The sequence below is a fragment of the Dermacentor albipictus genome, chromosome 4, assembly GCF_038994185.2.
Source record: "Dermacentor albipictus isolate Rhodes 1998 colony chromosome 4, USDA_Dalb.pri_finalv2, whole genome shotgun sequence".
In the NCBI taxonomy this organism is placed as follows: domain Eukaryota; kingdom Metazoa; phylum Arthropoda; class Arachnida; order Ixodida; family Ixodidae; genus Dermacentor; species Dermacentor albipictus.
In genome coordinates, this window is record NC_091824.1 from 171,777,255 (window position 1) to 171,800,290 (window position 23,036).

A 23,036-nucleotide genomic window follows, 5' to 3' on the forward strand; every position below is an offset into this window, starting at 1 on the left:
GAAAAAATAAGACAATGATTGGCAGGTGGTAGACATTTAGCACCGAAGGCGAACGAATGTCAAGGCTATGAGCCGCGCAGGGCATCAAAGGACATCGCCCGTAGATGTAAGGCTGCCACCAATATTGCGTTCCCTGCCGTCACCCTTACTGAGGAAGATCAGCAAAGCGCCGAACAATCGAGAGTGGCTCGCACAGTGGCTGGCGACCCAAGGAACCGGATCGCGGAAATGATGCGGCGTCTTTTCCGCGGCACGTCTCCATCGGCGCTGCCTGTTGCGGCCCCATCGCACGATTAGCGTGCAGCGCTCGAGGAGCACTTGTGCGAGAGCGGCCTTTCGCAACGGTTATCCCCGAGTAAGATGTCTCAACGTAATGTGTGCTCTCAGTGACGGAAAAAAATTGCGCCGCTGAGTATGCGGTGCGCGTCTGTGTGCAGGACAAGCAAGACGCTTCTTAATGCCGAACAAGGCAAAAGAAAGGGGACGGGGAAAGAGACAGCAGTGTACTACGGGAATATCCTACCGACCTAGGCCAATAGCACAACGCGGGCCGCGCATGATGAACCAGTATCTAGGATCAAAGAGTTGTAAAAGAAAGAAAGAAAGAAAGAAAGAAAGAAAGAAAGAAAGAAAGAAAGAAAGAAAGAAAGAAAGAAAGAAAGAAAGGGAAATACTTTATGAGCCTGGAACAAAGTTTATCATTGGCTGACTCACTGGCTTTCATCTTTGTTGTTACCTCGACAGGCATATTAGTGAGCTCTTGCGAACCGTTCTTACGCATTAAAAGCTAATATAAAAGAGAAAAGCAGAATAAATGAAGAATGCAGGAACAGACATAACTGTGTGAGTAGTCTCGACCGTCGTTTTGCACCAAGATGGTATTCTGCAACCACACTTTTGCCGTACTAGGTGGTGCTGCACGCAAACTCGGCGGCACCGAAACCCAAGTGCGGCTCGCCCCTCTCCGACTTCCAGCGGTGAGGCACGACCGAGTGGACAACTGAAGCGCGTCGGGAGTCGCCTAGCGTTGTCGACGTGGGCCGGCATCGCGACAAGCGGGCCGTGACGGGGATAACTCGGAGGGGCCGCGCGAGGGGAAGAAGGAAGAAGAGCGGGGCTGCCTCGCCGAATAATCCGGGGCCGCTTTTCTCTTTCAATATACGTGCTAATCACGCGGACGGGACACAGCGGGATGCGCAAATGGGGGACGCGGCCGAGAAGGAGCGCGGATGCATCCTTCCTTGGGGGGAACCATTTCCTCTCCGCCGAGTCCAGTCGTTCCCGCCCCATAGGCAGGCGCCGCACACACGCACGCGCACATAAGAACTCACACGCGGGAAGGCATGGCCGCCTGCCGGCCTCCTCTGCAGGGTAAGCGGGGAACTCGTTGGGCTTCGGGTCAGCTCGCAACTCGAGCACCCATGCACGCCCAGAGACATCGCGCTGCTGCTGTTGCGCAAAGACAATGCGCCTGCAGTGCATTCACCGAGATGCTCTCTGTTTCGTCGTCACGATCGTGCATCCCGTGCTCTCTTTCGACAAGCGGTGGATATGGCAGACCTCCACATGTCAGGAACACGCACCGCGGGATGACGACGACAAGATGCGGGTTCGGGGGACGGCGACACGCTGCTCTTCCGAGGCAGACTAATACTCGCCGTACATTGCGCATTCCTTACTGCCTTACGATGTCCTCCAGTCGTTTTCATCGTTGAAGTAGCTAGCACATTCTTCCTGAGCTGAACGTTCCGACCGTGTATTTCTTGAAAGAACCAAAGGGGAAGTAGTATAGCCTCGCTTTGGCGCAAGTAGTGATCATTAGAATTTGTTGTTTCTTAGCTGCGGGTTATGTTTATGCAACTAATATCAACATGTTAGCAGTCACAGTGTCAACGTTGGAACTCTTGGTACCATTAACGTACCGTTTAGCAAGCAGCTTTCCTTGCTCCTTCCAAGGTTATTATTTTTGAGTGTATATATATCAAAATTTCCACCTCAAACCAGTTTAAGACTATTTCTTGAAATAATGTACAAAACTTTTTCAAAGAAGCTCATAAACTGACCGAAATTGCCATTTGGGGAGCGATTAACGACGGCAGTAACATCAAGGTTCCGTTTTAGTGTTAGGATCTCGAAATGATTAGTAATAAAAGTGTGATCTAAGATTACTTCATATTCTGTCGAAGCGTCGGCATAAATAGTGACGCCACCGCCCCTTCGATTACTGAACTGAGGAAATGTTTTTGTATAAATTAAGGTGCAGCATCGCACACCCGTCATAAACCCATGTCTCAGTATGCATTCAAATACTATAATGGAAAGAAAATTCGCCTAAAAAACAAGCAATCTGGCCATGCCTAGAAAAAGCAGAGCGTGCGTTAATATGCAAAACGAAAATGCGCGTCGAAGAAAATGGAAGGACTTCATGGGGTAACGCAAAGTCATGATATCGCATTTTGGAAATTTAAACTGCAAGGGCGCGGCTTAAGCCGATGTTATCTTAGTAAGGTCGTTTACTCAAGTGATCGGTATGGCGTTAGAAGTGCCTGACCGTCTTGCAAAAATATTTCCATTGTAGGTCCAGCCGGATTTCCACTGGCACTCTTTCTTACGCCTGATAGCCATATTGAGAAGTTTCTTTAGTGTAGGACAAAGATGCTCGTTTATATAGATAGCACTTAAATTGTTAAGTCCTAAGTTGTTGTTAGTAAGCCGGGCTCCTCTTGCTTTCTTTAGTGTCATGTTGCGTTTAGACGGGGACTTGAACTGCAAGCTGATATTAGTTTTATCCAGTTTACATGTGGGGACGCGATGACAAATCTCGATATCGCATTCGCTGGCGGGCTCATCAATAGCGTCTCCGATAGTCGGTAATGGGCAACAATGCCTTCATCTCGCTTCTTAACAACTCCCTGTATTTCAAGATTGGCATTCCTAGAATACTGTTCACGATGAACAATCTGGTTCTCAAGTTCACCGTTCTTTTTCTCCAGGGAGACATGTTTTGCTTTGATTTCCTGGTTGTCTTTCGATAACTGATAATTTCTTGCGATTTTAGTTTCAAGTTTCTTCTTCAACTCATCGATACCTCTGTGCACAAATTCGATGCTCTGTGTCATGTTTAGCTGTTCATTCTTCAGATAACAAATTTCATTGCGCAGGTTTCTTTCGCACGCTTCGCGTGACGATTTCAATTCAATCTTGAGCTCATCTTTTAGTTTCCGAAGAATTTCGACTTCCTCTCTGGCAAGCTCTTTTGACATTGTTACTTAAACAAGATGATGCAGACTTCTTTTTATCGTTCCGTCTCCCCCTACCTTTTCTACAGAGCAGGACACGTAACTGGATATTTATCTTCCGGTTAAGCTTCCCGCCTTTCGCATCTCATTTATCATCTCTGTCTCGTGTATAAGGTCAACAGCCACAGATAGCTGCCGTAGACAGCATCGTAACTGCAAGACAGGCAAGAATACGTTTCAATAAAAATCTTAAAGGAGCAGTGATATCGCCTTAATTCAGGTGTTACAGACTTTCTAGATTCATACTACGTTATACGAGTCTGATAAATAAATATGGTGGCTTTCAATGCCAATCTGTCATGGTGCTCTTAAAAAAAAATCCAACGCGAGAAGCCCGCCTATATTAATGCGCAGATCCATGCCAGTATCAAAGGGACGTGTCTAACTGTGCTTTATTGAGCGGTTAACAAAAATAAAGACTGGGAGCCATGAAAGGCCCTTCCATTAAAATTTGCGCTCCCGCTCTTCACATCCCGCGCGCTGTCTTAAAGCTTCTGCAATAACCCTCACAATGTAAACACTTGATATGAGCTGTGCTGTTTGAAGCGCCGAACCTCGTTTTAATTGTAGATGTCGATTTGCGTGGTTACTTTACTGCTGAGAAAAAAAAGAGAAGAACCGCTCTGCTCGGATAGTACGGCTTCGGCCGCTTTAGTTCCCTCTTTTCCCACGCGGCGATGAAGTGAAAATCAGAGAAAATAAAACATTGTTAGCGTACTTCCTCCGCCACAATCTTTTCCTCCCACGTACAGAATGAATAACATCGTAAAATCTTGCTTGAGCTATTTGTAATTTTTTCGGGCTGGTCAAATTACCCGCTTTCAACGCAACCCTCGTTCTCTTGCCCGCATACAGAGGGCGCCCTTCTGGACAGCGACGCGTGGGTTCAAGCCAAGCCTGTGCAGCGAGCTTCGCGCTAGCTGGCGCACCAGCTCCTGCTCGGACGCGATAAGGAAAAGCCCGAGAAGCAGCGAGCCGCTGCGGACAAAACGTGATCGGAGCGGCACTCGGCTGCTCCCGCGTCTTCCATCGCCGAGCCGCGGGTGAGATGTAAGAGCAGAAAGGCCGTCCCTGGCCGGCACGCGTCCTAAGGTTTCAATTTTTTATTACTCGCTCTTTCCTTCCCCTGTGTCAGACCTTAAGGTTGTCTTACTGTGTCTGCACTCTTTCCCAATAGAACAGTGCAGCAGTGTGAAAGTCAGACACGCGGCCCTTACACAATACAGCGCCTCTATATCATTTTTGTGCCACACCCAGGTATACAAACTCTCGAAGCGTTTTCGTCCGTCAGAAATGCTTATAATTTCCAGAAAAGCCAGTGAGCATCGCATCGCGTTCGCTATCAGGATTTGCTGATGTGTGTTCGTGAGCTGTTTTCGCGGTTCCATAAGGACTGTAGTGAATCCAGCCCCTGCACGGTTTTAGGTCTGCACGACACAGTGCCACGACTTCGCTTATAAAAAAAAAAAGAAAAGGAAAGACGAGAGAGAGAGAGAGAGATCAAGGCGGCCGTGTTCTTGGCTATCTCGTATCGATCCCGCAGCAGTCTTTCCCCTGGAGGGTCCCGCTTCGCTAAAGCTCGCCGTTCCTGGGTCACATTGCGAGCGGTGCCGGAGCAGATAACGCGTAGGACGGTTGACGTCTGCTTTTCAAACCAGAACTGAAAAAGAAAGATGGCAAATTGAAGAGCAAGGAAGAGGCTGCAGAATGTTGTCAACCAAGATGTTGCCGATACTCACCTTATTTGGTTTACATTTCGCCCTATCGACTCAAGGTTCGTCCTTTCGTCTCACGGGGACCTTCGCTTGTCTGTTTATGGCACTCTATTTGAGAGCAGACTTGTGACATATGACGGTGACACATAATTCCTACAAATAAGATTTAACAAACCAAGCTAGCGCTAATACCACGCCTGCCCCCAACCACACCTCTGACAATATGATTGTGTGCACAGAAAGTTGCATGCCACGATAGACGCTTGACGCGCAAAGGTCACAACTACACTAAAGGGAAAAATCGCCGGAAGCAGAAATGTGACCTTTTTGACAGTAAACGAACAAACTAGTTGGTGTCCTTTCCGTCACGCGACAGCTTTGCTAGTAAGAGACTTCCTACCGCGCTTCCACTGATGATTCCGGGCGCATTAGGGACATGGCTATAGTTCCGCGCTCAGCTTGTCCACATGACCAAGTAACCAGGTAAATAGTGCACATTTCAATGGCCTACTGGCTCCGCAGCACGCACGGGCACTCACAAGAAATAATGTCACTGGAATGCGCTCGTTACCTGCCCATCCAGAACAATACAACAGGTAATGCGAGAGCCACCAACACAGTAGGCAAAGCACTGACCCCTCTCAGCTGCAAATGAGTCTCACTGATCTGAGGCCTGATCAACACTGACGTTGCCACCGACTTTGGTCAAACATTGTGATTTTATAGAATGAGAGGTATAGCAGAAATACCTCATGCACGCAAGTTTTCTGTACGCGTTAGCATCAGTTGACTGATAACTGAAGAGCGAGTGAACGACAAATATAATTTGGGCGTCCTACTTCGTTCGCTTAACTGTGTGCCTAATTCACTGCGACGCCTCCCGTAAAGGCAAATTATCTCACCCGTCCCACTTCGCCTGAGCATTGGCTGACACCTCAGGATGCGCCCAGCTCATCAAGGGCACGTGAAGGTGTGCCGCGATGGCCACGGGTTCGAATGTCAATACCCGCGTGGCGCAGCGAAATAAGGATGACCTTCCGGACGTACAAGAGGCTGCACGGGGCGCCGCTCGGTCATGTGACCCTCGGATAATTGCTTTGCCTCTTGAGGAGCGCGCGCCGCTGCCGTCGACGGCCCCGCTGAGCCGCGGACCATCGCAAGGAACGCGGCCGCTTTATTAGCCGGGCCCCGTAATGAATACAAAGCACGCGCACCGGAAAAGCACGCGCACCGGAATAGGTGCGGGGGAGGGACCTCGGCAGGACGTTGCAGCGCTACCCCCAGGAGGCGGGATTACTCTGGCGCAACGTTTAATCTCCTGCCCGCTAAGATGGGCTGCGGAGGCACAGGTTCATCCCTGCGCGCATCCACCTCCACGCGGCAAGCAGAGACTTGACAAACTGCCCTGCTGGGAAAGCCATGACCGAGGCCCGACCAATCAGGACGACGGATCAATGTATCCATAGCTTTCCCCGTTGCTGCAACGAGCGAGGTTCCTATTAAAGAGCCAGTCTAGGTGTACCTCACGCGGAAACGAACGGAGAATTGCACACTAGGAAATCGAGATGGAAAGCGAGAGATAAAAAATGATGATGTGCTGCTCGGCCTGATGACACCCTGGCAAGTCAGTAGCTGGCATTAGGTATCAAATGTTCAAACATGCATGGCGTCCATAACTATCGGATAAATATATATGCGAAAGCAAAGATACGCATTGCTGTCCGTGTCATACTCAGAGCCGTATCCATGAATTATTTTCAGCAGAGCCTCTGCGGGGATAGCGGTGGTCATTTTGGTATATTCACCTATATATGCGCGTGAATCGAGCACATGGCTTTCATGTAATAGTATAAGCATATATATTTGACATATATTCATGTACTGGCGGCCAAAACGTAAACGGACCACGGCTTAGGTGGCCGGAGCGGCTGCGGGTCCGCGGTCCCAATTATCTGTTCCTGGCCGTACTTTTGTAAAGCTTCATAACGACCTACGCATTGTAGTGGCTAAATAAAGCAGTTTTCAGAGGCGTCGCTGATATAAATAATAAATCCACGGCTAGAGACGATGCCAGAAAGGTGATCTCTGTAAAGCTTGGCGCCTGTACCTTATCGCGCCGGCGTAAAAGAGCGCGCGGTCACCGTAATGTTGCGTTATGTTGCCTAAAATTGAGCAGCGGTGGACGCCGGTGGCATGCGCTCATATGAAAGATAATGTGAATATAAGCGAAACAACAATGCGAACGGGTCTTCGTTCCTTCTGCCCCGCAGCCGCCCGCTACTGCATGCACGACAGCACCATGCGCTGGACTACCGGCGATCCACGGTCGCCTTCGTCGCGACCGTCAGCAGCAAAGCATAGAGAAAGGGATTGAACAAGAGCGGACACTCGGCGAAAATTGGAAACAGGAAACACGTTACGCTATACTTTTAACATCGACGAATTGGGGCCGCGAGCATCGAGAAAAAGAAGAATGTTAAATGGGATTAACAGAAATTGTTTTATTTTTTTTATTCTTTCCCGGAAAAATTAAAAATATCTGCGTATAAATTAAGTTAAACTTTGTGGCTTACTTTCGTTGCCTAGCGACAGGCGAACTGGCGAATGCCGAGCCAAATGTTTACGTCATTCGTCAGACTCACCGCCGAAACGAGAGCGAGCGGCCGCGTATCTGAGCGTTGGCCTGTTTGGTCACCCGTCTGACTGTTTTTCTATTTTGGGATTTAGCCTGGTTAGGTGGCCTCCCGGCGAATTATTGCGTTCATTCGGAACTTCGACAAGGCAGCACTGCACTATTGGACTACGGCAAGGTGAGAAACTTTGTTCGACAGTCTGCGACGCACTTCAAGCAATTAGGCTTACTGTCCGGCAACTATAGGCTAGACTTGTGACGCAGTTAACGAAAAACAGCGTGGCCGTCGTGGAGCAGTTAATTTGAATTAAAGAATCGCACTGGGAGATGTTTGCCACGCTTCCTGTAAGCCCCAATATTGTTTTAACTAATTTCGGTAGTTATTGGGCACGCTAGTCGCACAGGGTGCTGTGACGCAGTTTCGCGTGTACTGAATTTTATTGCGACAAGTTTTGGCGCTTTCTCTGACTGCCAACATTATTGAAACTAATTTCATTACTTTTTGGGCTACCTTTCGAGCACAGTGGGTACGCCTGGCGCTGTGACTCGGTTATCGAAAATAAGCTCGGCCGTGGTGCGCGGTTTCGCGCTTTAATGCACTGACAAGTTCATGGCGCTTTTCTTTCTCTGACGCTCAACATTGTTGAAAATTATTTTCGATACTTTTACGTTATGAGGCCCGCTCGCCGCGCCTGTTGTGACGCAGTGAAAAGCAGCTCGGTCGTGGTGACAGTTAGTTTGGCGCGTACTGAATCTTACTCCGACAAATTTGTCGCAATTTTTATGTCCCCGCAACAATTTAAGCCTTTCGGTACCCACGCTTGTCGAAAACGCGACGAGCAATCGTCAAGAGTGATAACACGGGAGTGCGTTGCTTGCGCCTGCAGAACGCAGAAGTGATGAGCCAAGGAGCTCAAACGCCAGGAACTAGTAACTCGAAAATTCTGTCTTCTGAACGGCACCCACGCATTTTGTCTTGAGTGCGAGTAGGAGGAATTCTGCGAGCGTCCAGCATGCTCTGGTTGAGAGCCTGTGTTGTGGCCACCTCTGTGTATTCGTAGTGTACTATCGCGTCGGTTGTAGCCAAGTTCGCGAAACGCGCCGTTGCCCGCGCATTCGTGCCATTAAAGTGCAGGAAATAAGTATTGGGAAGAGGGGAACGTTTGGAATTGGAATGTGTTTGTGGTATGTACGGTATTGCTTGGGATGAGTCGGGTATTTTCTACGCCGTGTGTGTCAATACGGACTGCTTTTGTTTGTAATGCCACCCACTCACCACTTTCGCACGCTTCGCCTCTACAGGCATTATTCTTAGATGTTAATACCAAAATAACGCCTGTAATTTTTTTCAGTTCACGTCGTCTGGTGGAGCTTCCTGCGGAAACTACTGCTGCTTACCTGGTGCCACAACGCTGGATGAATGCACAAGAAGCCCGCGACGAGCATTTACAAAGAATAAAATAAACGTTAATGTTTCCACATTTCACAAGGTGTCTTGCGTCTTTATGAAATTGCACGTGGCACATATTCAATGGAGGCTTGTGAAGATCGTTCGCAAACAATTTTACTTTATAAAATAATTTGCACATAAATATTTAATAAATAAAAAATAAATATGTAAATAAATCTTTGCTGCAAAAGCAAAAAAAAAAAGAACGGAGCCGGCGTGACGCGCACCAGCTAGAATTCAAAACGCGCGCGCACAAAACCGAAACCGGAAGTGTGCTTCAGGTTTTAACATCGACGGCTTGGTGCGCTGCAGTCGATTCGTCCGCTGGGCTCTATGGGAGTGTCCGCTCTTGTATTCCTTTCTCTATGAGCAAAGCAACCGAACGGTGCACTAGAAATTTATCGAGCGTGATGAGGCCCCGCGTGAGAGTGAGGGCGAAGTCTGGCGTCACTCGGGGCACTCTCGCCGTCAGCGCGCGGAGCGAGATGGCAGCGCCCCGGTGCGGCCCCGCAGCCGCTCCGGCCACCTAGGCCGTGGTCCGTTTACTTTTTTGGCCGACAGTACAGTCGACCAAAAAAGTTTACGGACCACGGCATCTCAGAAAATTCAAAATATACGAGCAGCCTTTAAAAGCAGCCAGTAAAATTTGGCGTCAGAATGTTGTTCGCATATGCCACAAAAGGCTGGAAACGGGAATAACAGGCTGTGTTTTGAGACTGAGGATATATTCAGCTTTTTGTCAGATCTCTTGGTCCGTAAACTTTTTTGGTCGACTGTACATATATTGACATATATGTATATACGCTGTGATAGACGTTAATAATTATATCGTTGAAGCGATAAATTCGCGGGGCATCGGAACCACCTAGCTCTTTCCCTAGTTACGGCCCTGGTTGTACCTGTGCACGTCGATTACCTGTGCACGTCGAACTCATATAGGGGATGCGCTATGGTACGTGCCCTCTTTTTTTCCTCCTGCTCAACCTAAGAATGTGACTGTGCGTGCGAAAGCGCGCAATCAGTAGCGACGTTTCACAAGATCATCACGCGTTTATGACCACGATCGTGATTAGGTTCTAAAACAAAAGCCCGCCCATGTTTGCAAAAGGGCTGTTCTTTAACGGCAGCTCAATATCGCATGGCTCCCACCGCCAACTCGACCGGCTCAATGTTTAAAACTGCGCCTATTTAAATGAGCTTGCACTGTGTTGTGTCTTACTGTAACGTCATTCCAGTGATCGCTGCACTTTTGATTTTGTCATTTGTCTACCCTAACTTTCGTTGTCATATTTTTATGACATATATTTGTGCGCATTCCTCAGCCTACGCATTGAGTCCTTTGAGCAACTCCTCGCTCTATTGGAGCTCATGTGGTGGCGATGATACAAGGATGATTGAACAGTATTTACGGCCCAATCAATACTATTGCATCTCAAGCGGTAGACACTATCTGACCATTTAAGCGGAGATCGTAGGCGACCATTTGTCTAAGCACAGCTACTCGCACCTCGCACCGAAGTTATTCGGTACGAGTGTTTGATGTTACTGCAATGGTATCAAGCAGCGGACACCTCCCAGGTGAATCGAGGTAGTGCAGCAATTTCTCTGCCGCTGGCGATCGAATTTTTTCGCCGTTAGGAGCTTCGGAGTCTTAATGGCGTCGGAACTCGCGACGTGATTTCTGCAAGGACGTTTGTTATTCCCCATATCGGCAGAACGCGTGCGACTCTGTAGGACTCGGGATTCAGTAAAAGGAAATAACATGGCTCTGTGTAACTCGACAGAAGAACATTGCCAACACTAGCTTCTTTATACACACATTTATAGTTTTGGCCCACGCACGGTGCCCTCCTAAAGGGACATTTTACGGGAACGCCTTGGGCGCAAATGATTCTCGCAACGCGGACAGTTTGCACGTTTTGTCCTAATGACATCGTGGTATCGTCATCCGAAACTAGACCCTCGTCAAAACGACACAAGTTGCCAATATTTCCAATATCGGCAATATAAACGAGACCGGCAAGTGGCGCGACACACAGCCGGGACCCCTGGCGCGAGCACGGAGGGGCACAGTCGCTTGGGCTGCGCACGCACGAACAACACGGGCGGCCCTTCGCGACCGAAGAGGCGGCGACGCAGGCTCACGACGAGCGCACACCCAGCGCGGTCCTCGGAAAAGGACGGCCTGATATACGGCGCCGGGGCCGCGGTCTTCATACAGAGCAGCCCGTCTCTGTGCAGGAGGGAAGCCGCGCCCAGCCGCTCGTGCGTACGCCGTTTTGTCTTCGCAGCGAGCGCGAGCATGGCCGGAAAAGGAAAGAAAGCGTCGGCGAAAAAAAGGAAAGAAAACAGAGGCGACGCGAGCGCTGCTCCGTTCCCGTGCCATCTCGGTTCGATATGGGGCCGGCGCCGGTCGCTCGCGCGGCATACCAAGACGGCCGCGACGACACTCCATCGAGAGCCGAGCACGGCGTGGAAAACCGAATTTCGCCGCCGTTTTGGGAGCCGCCCGCTGCCCCTTCGAGTCCCTCTCTTTATTCGAACGGCGCTGTTCTGCCGGCGAGAGCCGATATTGAATATGCACGGCGCGACGCACACTGTCGCGCACGCACGGCACGGCCACCGCAGCTCCGCCTCGGCGAGCCTCTGCCGTCGTCTGTATCGGCCCGGCCGTATCGCCGCTTCCCGGTGTGCCGTTTTTCTTTCATTCAGTCGACGTCGGTGAGATTCCAGCGGCACGACTCTTCGCACTTGGGAGCCCCCTCCAGGTTCCCCGTGGGGCGAGGTTCGTTTATGCCTATTCATGTCGGGATTCGCCGCGTCCGTTCGTCCTGCCGAGCAGAAGGGCCGCCTTTGGGCGAGTCGCACGCTCTGGGGAAAATACGCTGGCGCCACATAGGAGCGACACAGTATAAGACCACCCGGCGTCCGTGGACTGTACCTTTCTCTTCCACACACACACACACACACACACACACACACACACACACATATATATATATATATATATATATATATATATATATATATATATATATATATATATATATATATATATTCACAGCAATGAAACCTCGTTAAGTGTTTCAAACGAACAAGTGCGCGAGCAGTCTGCTTTTCTTCTCGTGACGCGAGCAGATCCTGATGAAGGGAACACATATGGTGGCATGCCAGTCACGTACACTAGAGACGTGCGGGCGACGCCGTACCAATCGAAGCCGATTGGAGAATCGCGCCGCACTCCGTGTATCCACACTGGACCACCTAGAAACTAGTTTGTTTTCAAGCAATGCCATCGCGTAGTTCTGGAAGGAAAAATATATCCGCAGAGCTTCATAACACCAGCACGGTAGTCATTCAGTAATGTACAACTCTCGTATCTGTGCTACATGGGCACTCGTGTTAATGGACTTGGTACTCTTAAAACCCTTGCAACAATTTGTAGTGAACTTGGCCTGCGCGTGCCAAAATTAAATGTAATTTAACCGCGATGCGGTTATCAACTAAGCACATCTGACGCGGCTATTGCTCTGACGCAGCCACACGTTTGATGTTGCCGTGGTGTTGACTAAACCCTCAGAATAAAATCCTGTTCAATAAAGAAATATCTGGTTCGATTCTAACTAAAGAGACGAAAAAAATAGATAACTACTTGATAAACAGGATACGATACAAGTTGATTGCTTTGGAAAAAGTAAGGTATGATTTGATGACGCTTCAGAGGCAGCTTGCGGAACAAGAATTTAAGGACGCGCGAAAGTTTGTTTGCGCCGTGGAACTCCTTGTATGCTTGGCAGCGCAGCCTCATTTAAGTCGTCACGCAACAAACCTATCTCGGGAGAGAGTATTTGTCGATATACGAATATTAAACGGTGCGTGGATCTGTTTTTAACATTTCCGTTAGTCTGTTGTCCAAAGTAGAGCTTTCTCGAACGAAATTTATGTAGCGAGAAACAATTTTCGGCGTTACGCGTGCTCTTGCGGTGGCCTTGTGCTTCACGTGCGTATATCCCACAAGGAGGAATGGAGTCATCGCGTGCAATGCCATTACGAAAATCGCCAGGTACTCACCTCCCCTGTTTTCGCTATCGGCCGGCTTCACTTGAATTGGACGGTTCATCTGCAGGAGGAAACAAGAAAAGACAAAATAAGTAAGACAGTGACCGTTTCTTTATTTTTAATTTTGTTATAAGCTTCAACTTGCTTTGTTTATGTTTTTGCATGAGAACTAGGCGGCGATGCGACGGCCAGGCTCGGCCTGCCCGTCCCAGAGTGGGAACTCCACGATAATCGCTATCTCAGGACTCTCAATAAAGTTTTTCCATCCATCCATCCATCCATCCATCCATCCATCCATGCAAGTTTATTAAACAGATGGGGGATATAGTACCTTCTTTGTCCTTTTCCATAACGAGTTCTTGCTCGATGAACTACATATCTGGGATGTCTACGCAAAGCAACACCTTTATGGACAGGTCCTCGGAAAGCATTGCTCCAGAAATAATGTATCACAATTGTCGAACGAAACAAAGACTTGAAATCGGGCATTTATAAATCTTGAAATAAGTTATCCGCGGTTTGGTTGTACGCAACACTTTTTAGTATGCTTTTTAATAGGTTGTCAATTTTATGCTTCCAAAATCCGCTGCAATAAAAAAAAACAAATTCCGTACCTTATATGCGAGTAGCCTAAAGCAAGCACTATCACTTGGTAGGTACATAACTCCTTATACGGTAAAGGACACATGCAACATTACGTATACGCGCACAAATTCGATCCATTTCAATATTCCATGATAAGTCAGTTTCAACATACACTCCAAGGCACTTGACACTACCCGCATATTGTACTGGGGCACAAACACAGTCTAAGCAATCTGAACCGTGAAGAAAGACACGTTGACTTGTTACAAGAGCCTTTAACAGATTTCAGAAATATACTAATCGAGTTTTCCGAGTATTGAATTTTATACATATATTTTTTTGAGACCAGTCCATCACATTTTTTTTACACCGCTTTGAAGTAAAGCGACAGCTGCTTCGTACTGCGTGTGCTTAGAAACAAGCAACGTATCATGTGCATACTGGAAAATCGTACATGAAGTAGTTACCGATGCCAAGTCACAACCGTACAAATTAAGAAAGAAGCGGAGGCAAAATGGAACCCTGTGGAACCACTGCATTAAGAAACCGCAAAGAACTCTCTTGGCCGCCAATACATACAATTTGAGACCGATTTAACAGGTAGTTTTGTATAAATGTATAAATGCATGGAAATGTCGCCGAAACCCGTAATTGTGCAGTTTAGCACATAGAATACTGCGGCTTACCGAATTGAAAGCCTTAGATATATCTAAAGAAAGCCCACAGGCTACCTGGTTAAGTTCAAATGTTTGATATAGAAAATCCGACGGTTCTTCAAAAAGGGCAGTTAAAAAAGACAGTTCTTCATTAATAATAATAATAATAATAATAATAATAATAATAATAATAATAATAATAATAATAGCAATAATAATTAAAATTATTATTATTATTATTATTATTATTATTATTATTATTATTATTATTATTATTATTATTATTATTATTATTATTATTATTAGAGAATATGGCTTTTATTTTCCTCTCACTTGTTATGTAAAACATTGCAACCATCACGAGTATTTAAATTTGCAGTCATTCATGTTACCCTTCTCGACAATTTCTCGCCGCCACTTAAAGCAAAGTGAAGACTCTTGGGAATAATGAATGTATTGCGCTGTTTTCCCCAAATGTCGTCGACTATTTCTGCGGTGTTGTGCATTACTTAAGCTACAACGCGAAAGTAAAACGTGGACACCAAATTCAAATACAGTCAACAAGTTAAAAACGCAACACCTGCATTTAAGATAGCAAGTTTAAAAACATTTAATTCAATTATGCCCAACCAACTAGCCCGAACCCTGTTTTGTAAATCACCCGAGACTCTGAGCAGATGGCGCAGGTATGTTGAAGTGCTGCTAAGTTCTTGTAATCTTGAAGACTGGTCGCACGTCGAGCGGCGCGATGGAATAAACTCGCCGTTTTCGCTGTGCCCGCCAACTTGTCCAACGACTTTCGTGCCCCGTGTTATGGAAGGAGAACGTAACAGCTTGCGGCAAGAAATATTGCCAGTCATTACTGCGCCACGTGATGTCCGTAACACGAAATGATTTGCCTGAGCAGATTCAGAACACGAAGGAGCAGCATCGAGTCAATTACGCTGCACCCGCGGCCAAGTTGAAGCGACTCCCTCGCCCGTATGCCTCGCAAGCAGACGACGAAGCACTCGTCCCCAGTCAGAGTCGTAAGGGCGCAAACGAGACTTTCGGCTTCGGGGGCGCGCGGACGACGAGAGCAGACGGCCACCCTGATTTTTTGTTATGTTGAAGATGAAAAAGCACGGACTTCGCTTAACTGCTTGGTCCTCTTTTCTTTCTACTGCCAGCACCGTGTCCAATGGTCCACTTGCGGTCCAGTCCCTCTGTCTCTCTCTTTCACCTCTCAAACGCTTTATCTTTCTTTTTCCTCGTACACTTTTCGTTGGTCCTAATATGGCGAATAACTCGCCCGCCACGTCTTCGGGGCTCTCAGCCGCCGGAAATAGAGCGTCGCTTCCGTTTCCGGAGTGTTGCGTCCCCGAGATAGCGGGTACGCACGTTTGCTCTCTGTGCCACTTTCCTGATTTTCTTTTATTGCTTTCTCTCAAGCATTTTCTTATAACGCGCCCTCTTTCAACTAGTTTTTACTACTTTCTCCTTCCTTCATTCTCTGTCGCGATGAAGCCGTGCAGTGCAGCCAAAGATTCAGCTTTATTCACCCAATCAAGAACATGAAGCGAAATTCACAGAACTACGAGCAGGTAGCCAAGTTTCGTCGCTGGCAGACGCCACGGCGGTAGCCAATCTCGATGCCCAAAAATGCGTCAGGCAAATGCCTCGCAAATGAGCATCCGACCTTGTGCGTCAAGCGCGTTGTGAATTCGGCCTGTGCTAAGGTGATGAGAAGTCTAACCTCAGCAATGGTGCACAGTTCTATTCAAACAACTAAGCGGCGCTCCGTGGTGGGCGCGCTCACCGAGAGACGTGCGCGATAATTTAATGCACGTTGTGGACGTGACGGCCGTGCTTATTCAGTATGCAAGTGATAATAACAAGAAAGGAAAACCGCCTGTCAGTGGCCGCGCACTGAAATTTTAGTTCAGCGCAAACAGCGATCGATTTTTTTCCGTCTAGCTCAAAAAGTGCACTCAACACACCGAATGACGTGCGCTGGTCGTAATTTTCCGCGCGCTCATCTTTACAGCTCCCCATCGCTGGTGCCACCTGCGATCGAAGAGTTTGTCGAAAGCGGTGAACCTTTTAAATAAAAAAGAACATCGGATGACAGAGCGGCTTCTCATTTTTATTTTGGCTCCTTGCACTAAATGTCACTTGAGGTTACGGCGTGGCTCGCGATTGTACTGGCGCTATTGCGGGAGACAGCTTTAAGTGCAAACACCCGCCGTGGTTGCTCAGTGGCTATGGTGTTGGGCTGCTGAGCACGAGGTCGCGGGATCGAATCCCGGCCACGGCGGCCGCATTTCGATGGGGGAGAAATGCGAAAACACCCGTGTGCTTAGATTTAGGTGCACGTTAAAGAACCCCAGGTGGTCAAAATTTCCGGAGTCCTCCACTACGGCGCGCCTCATAATCAGAAAGTGGTTTTGGCACGTAAAACCCCAAATATGATTATTATTATTTTAAGTGCAAACAGCTGTGCGCGTTGGGCCGGTCGGTAGCACGCATTTCTTGTCGTGGTTTACTTTAAAAGGCCAATTCGCATTGGTACTCTTCGCTGAGGACGCAGTGTCCAAACGAAAAAATACTACAAGGCACGTGGACGCATAACGTAAACATTACGGTAGTTTCTTTGGCAACATCCACCGACTCCTTTGATATGACCTGCTTGGACTTAGCTTTGGAAGCAGCTTGCCTCATTGTTGAAGTTTGAACGTGCACTCCGTTTATTGCACTTCCTGTGACTGAAATTCTGAGCTCAGAATAGCAAACGTCCTATTTTTACTGAAACGCGCAGCTACAATGCGCATGTGCTTTTACACATGTGCAAACACGGGCTCACTACGTACGGTCCACAAGTCGTAATGGCGATGGCAAGGAAACTCTCGTAGAAGAAGTATATACCAGCAGCGACTTAATGTGACGCGATGTACTGCAGAATGAACAACTGATACGTCCTCATAATCGCATTTATTTCAGTGCACGGGCCGTCGGCCAAGAGAAAACTGCAACGCATTGTGGCGAAGCCTGCCGTACGTTCGGTAAAGAATGTCTGATTTAGCTCGCCAAACTAAGGAAGCCCATTCACGAGGAGCACTCATGCAGGGACACAAGGTCAATGGATGAATAAGATGTAAAGGGCTAGCGGCTCATGTCAGCGATGCTCGAGGCAATGATGATGACGGTGGTGGTGGCACGGCGGCGACCTTAAAGCTGTTGATACCTATCCACTCAAGAGGCTCGACCAAGAGTTAGGGGCGGGTTTTAGAAACGCGTTTGCATGCCAGCGCTTTACGAACTGTCTTCTTCTTCGTCGGCGGTTGCAGTGTCACCTGTATGTACGCTAGCACCCTATAGCTTTTCAGCTAACCACGATCCTATTCTATGATGCAGCCACGAGCATGCACAGTCGGCACAGAGCGGCAGAGAGTCGCGTGGCATAGCGCACGAAAGCATTCTAGCGAATCCCGCAGTGGCCATGCCAAGCTTCGATGCAGAGGCCATGCGAGAACCCGTGCAAAAATAAAAGCGTGAACCCCATTTTAAACATTTATGCGACGGCAGAAACGTTGACGTGTTTGTATCCATAACCTTGAAGGGAATGTTGAAGCAATATAGTGCTTAAACGTAAAAACAAGACCGAAATATGATGTTTAAATATGTAATTTAGTAACGTGAAGTTTGGTGGTCGGCATCCGGTAATGTGGGCCCGCATTCGCAAAGCTTGCTGTTCGTAAGTGTTCTTTGTCATAAGCCGGCCTCCATAGCTGAGAATATGTCTTACATCACAATCGGCTGGCACATCATCCTGAAAAGTTCTAGCGTAACAATTGTTTGGTGAATCCTGACAGTGGAACGTCACTGCGCAAAATATAACACGAAAAATAAATACCTGTGAAGGGAAAGCTTGCTTCAGTTTTCTTTCTCGTTTGTTTTGTCTCAAAACATTTAATTATTCAAGTGCGACTTTCGAGAGGTACCAGACTATATAACTAAAGCTGAACTAAGATCCGATCAGGTATCCCTCTTTCATTCTGCAAGAGTTCGAGCTCTGCCGACATGGAGAATTGTGAATAGACGCGTTCACACAAAAGAAAGCTAGTATGAAATCTCGAGGTGGACAGCAAGTCGCTCGCGAAACCAACGAAAGCAAACTGGAGACAAAGCCAGAGAGATTACTTGAGCCAGACCACGTTTCGCACACTGGCGCAAATACAGACATCCCGAGTAAAAAGGAGACAGTCGCCGGCGTTCGTGGTGCCCAAGCTTCGGGCAAAGCGCAGGTGTGCAGCCGAGGAATGCGACGCGGGAAGGGGGCCCGGCTCCCTACGACCGCGCGCCGATCCAGCGGCAGCAGCCAAGCGGCACAGAGGGAGACGCCAACAAACTTTCTCTCGCGAGTTTGGACACCGCAGGGCCGGCGACGCCGCTCCGCGACACTGCTTCTTGGCGGGGAGCCCTGGCTGCTGCGCTGCTACGGTAAGAATCCTCGGCCCTACTGCTTGTTCATTTTTTCCTCCCAAATCCCTGCGAGCGCGCGGGAGCCAGCGGTGCGCACAGTCCATCCACAGAGGGCGCGCAGTTCACGGTCCGCTACGCAGCGCTAATACCCAACGCGCAGAATGAGAAGGGAGAGGTGAGGGTCGACCGGCAAAAGTTCCTCAGGGCGCGACGTCCAGCACACTGGTATCTGGCTCCGGCCAAAGAAGGCCCGCGCACGCTCCTTCGGACTCGACTTTGCAATTAAACTCTCGGGCGTCGCCGACACCGGAGCAAACTCGCCGGGCCTTTCGCGCAGCGAGCGTGAAAGGAGAAGGCCGCTTTAATTCGGCGCCCCGTGCGCGCTCTGGCTCGCCGGTTTCTTTCTTCATTCCTTTTGTCTCCGGTACAGCCGACCCGTTATACTCTCTGCAAGACCAGAGACAGTGCGGGCGGCCATGCAATTAGAACGACCCGGTGCACACGCGCCAGTGCGAAGGGCCAGCTCTCTCGGGGCGCAAACACGAGTTTAAGCCCTTTAATCGGCCGGACTGCGCTTGCCCCGAGGCACGCGCGCGCATAATACACAGAGCGGGGGAGTGAGACATCAGGCGGGAGGGAGCCCGGGCCTGTCCAGCTAAGCTGCGCGGCCGCTGCACGCGGCCATCTTCGCCGACGCGAGCTGATAAGCGGGCCAACCGACCGGGCTGGCAAGCTTGCGCCTGCAGTGCGCACCGTTATGAATGTTGACATGACGGCGGGGTCGAGCAGGCGAGGCGCGCGCCGACTTTGCGACGAGCTTTGATTGGATAATGCCGCGGCCAATGGGGGCCTCGCCGCGGGCCATCGGACACGCAACTTGCTCGCAGCCATTCCGGCGCTCTGTCTGCTGCTGTCGTGGCCGGTTAGCCCGGCGACAGCATTGCGTCGGGCGGCCGAAGTGGGCGCTGCAAGGAGATCGGATCTAGCAGCCTCTCTCGGAGAGCCCACGCGCGCAGTTTCTATCAGGCTTGGACCGGCGCTCCGCGAAGGAATTAGCGTGACGCCCGAAAAAAGCAAGACGACAAGGCGACCGACGAAGGCGCTAATGGAATATGCCGCCGGCGACGGCACATGCATTCTGCTTAGCCGGCAAATGGGCAAATGGAATGAACGCCGACCTCTCGGGGTTGGGCGGGATGGCGATCGGGCGCTTGGTCCAAGTGGTACACGCGGCCGCGGACAGCAGAACGTTGGTGCGACGAGATGCTTCTTGCAGCGCGTGATTGCCGAGCGGGAAGCGACCGGAAAATTTAAGTCGGAAACGATGTTAGGCGAAGAAATGGATTGCGTCTTGACTAAATTGGAACGAGGTCCAACGGTGATAAGAAGTGTTTCCTTTCGGAGAGTGCAGATCACGTATATAAATATATACACGAAGCGGTCTCAGATGGATCCGCGTTTATTATTAGCTTGGAAACGATATCATAAATTACACCAGCAAAGAACCACATCCGACAGGCTCGCAAGAATACCGAAAGATTTCGTACGAATACAAGGCACCGCAATGTTTACAGACGCTGGATGTTCAAACAAGCTTGACTCGCTGCTGCTCACAACTAGACACAACGGTAGTGGAGTTTCTGTTTCCGAGATCGCAAAGCGTTGGTTTGGGCCAGCTGGTAACTCATGGTGACAGATTAACAAGCGCACACATGGACAAAGCAAGCGGCAGGACGAGTGCGGAATGAGAAGGGAAAAAAATGTGTAGAGGGACAATAAATTGAGCACAAATAAGCGTCATTGATAGATGTTCCGGAGTGCGACTAATGTAGAGTATCTTGAGACGGCCAGTGGAAGCATTATTCTTTGCCCAATCGCCGCAATCAAAGCAATTTTGCAACAGCGAAAAAAAAAAATCACTCAAGATCATTGGATCGTAGAAGACAGTCTTAAAAGCACATGCAAAATAGGAATAATTTTACCTCGGTTCATTGCGAGCGCTTCACAGCCCGGGAAGTCAGCTAAACATGCTGGCCTTTCGGCAGACGCACTCTGGAGGGCGAGAGAGGCAAGGGGGGAGGAGGGGGCAAGCGAGCTCTGACGTCGGGCTAATCACCGTGTCCGGGTGCAAGACCGGCAGAGCGCGGTGGCCCCAGCTTCGAGGAGGTGCGCCGCACCTCGGTTCCCCGCTCTCTCCTTACGCGTGCGCGCGCCGGCGCCGCCCTTGCAGGAGGGGCTTGTTCTAACGCTCCGAAGCCTGCGGCGAAGACGCCTTGCCGGGGGCAGCCGGCGAAGGGGGACCCCGCGCGGGCGCGCTATCGCGGCCTCATTTTTCAAGACGCGTCAACGCCAGCTGAGTCTATAATCAGGATTCCCCGACCTCGCCGCCTTTAAAGGAAAGCGTCGGCTTCACAGGGTGGTGGCAAAGCCGCCGACGCAAGCAAGCGTTGCTTGGCCACCTTGCGTATGAGTCGTCTGTCCCAGTACTGGCCACTCTGAGCGCGGCTGCGCGCTAGCGAAGTTTGCATTCCTAGCGAAAAGTTCATCGCCACTCGCGTACTTCAATATATGAGGCTTTCCGATTATCCAAGCACGCATATACATCATACCGAGGAGCCTACAGGAACTTCTAGTTCTCGAGAGAGAGTGTGCCCATAAATGCCGTTACTCGAGCATGTAGTAAACAAAGGCTTTAGCAGTGGATAGTGGACGAGAGAGAGAAAAGAACGCAGACAGCAGCTGTTTTCAATAGTTATGGAGCAGTAAAACACGCGTTTCTCCCCTTCATATGCAAGTTCATGATACTGTTTGAATGGCTGCACATTTTTAGGGTTTCTGTTGTATAACCTGGACATATACTAGGCCTAGAATCAAACCCCACAACCATGGCCGGTAATTCGCAGACATGTATAAAGACGGAAAAGGACTGAATGCTTATTCTTAGACCAGGTGCTTATATTTTTTTACGTTTTACGATCCGTCTTACATCTGCAATGTGTATTTTTGAATTATTACTTCTGCCTATTTATAACTGCATTCCTTTCAAATGCATACCTGCAACAGCTGCATGAAGCTCCAGCGCAGCTTCTGTTAATGTGCCCGCCAGCAGCATGGCGGTCATAACTACTCCTAACTGACAGCTAACAAACGTGGTAGGCCCCAGCAGGCTAGCTCCAGCCGAGCTCTCCGTCTTCCGTCTGCCGCTCGTCACACTACCATAATATACTAAGTGCGACGCCATTAGTATCCGTAACTACCACGCAGAATGATGTGCGAGGTAACTGTGTCCCTATTATCTCAATCTGCCTCTCTCTCTCACACACACACAGTATTGCGGAAGGAAAGCGGGGAAAAAGCTGCTCGTGGCAGCTTACGTAGCCACAACCACCTGTAAACCAAGAGGAGCAGCAGAGCGGAAATACAGCTTTTTCAATTCATTACAACTCAAGCACTACAACACACCATACATAAACATCACAGATGAGAAAAAAACGCAAATGTGCATAAAAAAACGAAGTATTCTTCCACTCTGTGAAGAAGTGTGACCAGCGAAGCTGTGTTCGCGGGCCCCTTAATGGCGAACTGCACCTCCGCCGCGGGTCGGCACAGTGTTGCACTAACTTCGGGATTGGCCCACGTATAGGGAGTGCTTAACACTTGCTTAACCTCCGCCGCAGGTCGGCACGATATTGCACAAACTTCGGGATTGGCCCACGTATGTGGAGTGCGTAACACCTGCTTCACTTCCGCCGCTGGTCAGCCCTGTATTGCACCATCTTCGGGATCTGCCCTTGTATGAGAAATTGTTAGTCTACGCGCGGACGCGATCCTGCAGATTACAGCCATATACAACTTCGCAGAAAAAAAAAAACAGAGCGGGGGAGGGGGGGGGGTGCACATCTCAATACACTGTCTAACCTTAGACCATAGCATACAACTCACATAAGGGAGAAAAAAGCAAAAATATCAGGATGACAGTAAGACGCAACATCCGTTTTATTAACAATGAGATCCTTTAGTAACCGAGGCAGCCTAAAGCGCGACATTTGCGATCCGTAATTAGTGCACCATTTTTGTACATTCCAATACTCTGGCTTTCTTGTATTGTAGGTAGCTTCGTGTGGCTTCAAGTCAACCATATAATTAATGTAGTTTAAACCTCTTTTATGCTCGTTTTTA

At 49.0% G+C, this 23,036-nt stretch overlaps 1 protein-coding gene across 9 annotated transcripts in view; it reads right to left on the reverse strand.

Annotated features, from left to right (window-relative positions):
- bru3 (bruno 3) overlaps positions 1-23,036 on the reverse strand; it is a 1,518,741-nt gene that overhangs the window by 216,823 nt on the left and 1,278,882 nt on the right. For all 9 annotated transcript variants that reach the window (XM_070537813.1, XM_065432510.2, XM_065432508.2 and 6 more), the window contains one exon: positions 13,168-13,216. In XM_070537813.1, the coding sequence (XP_070393914.1) occupies positions 13,168-13,216 (49 nt within the window). The remainder of the gene's footprint in view (positions 1-13,167; positions 13,217-23,036) is intronic.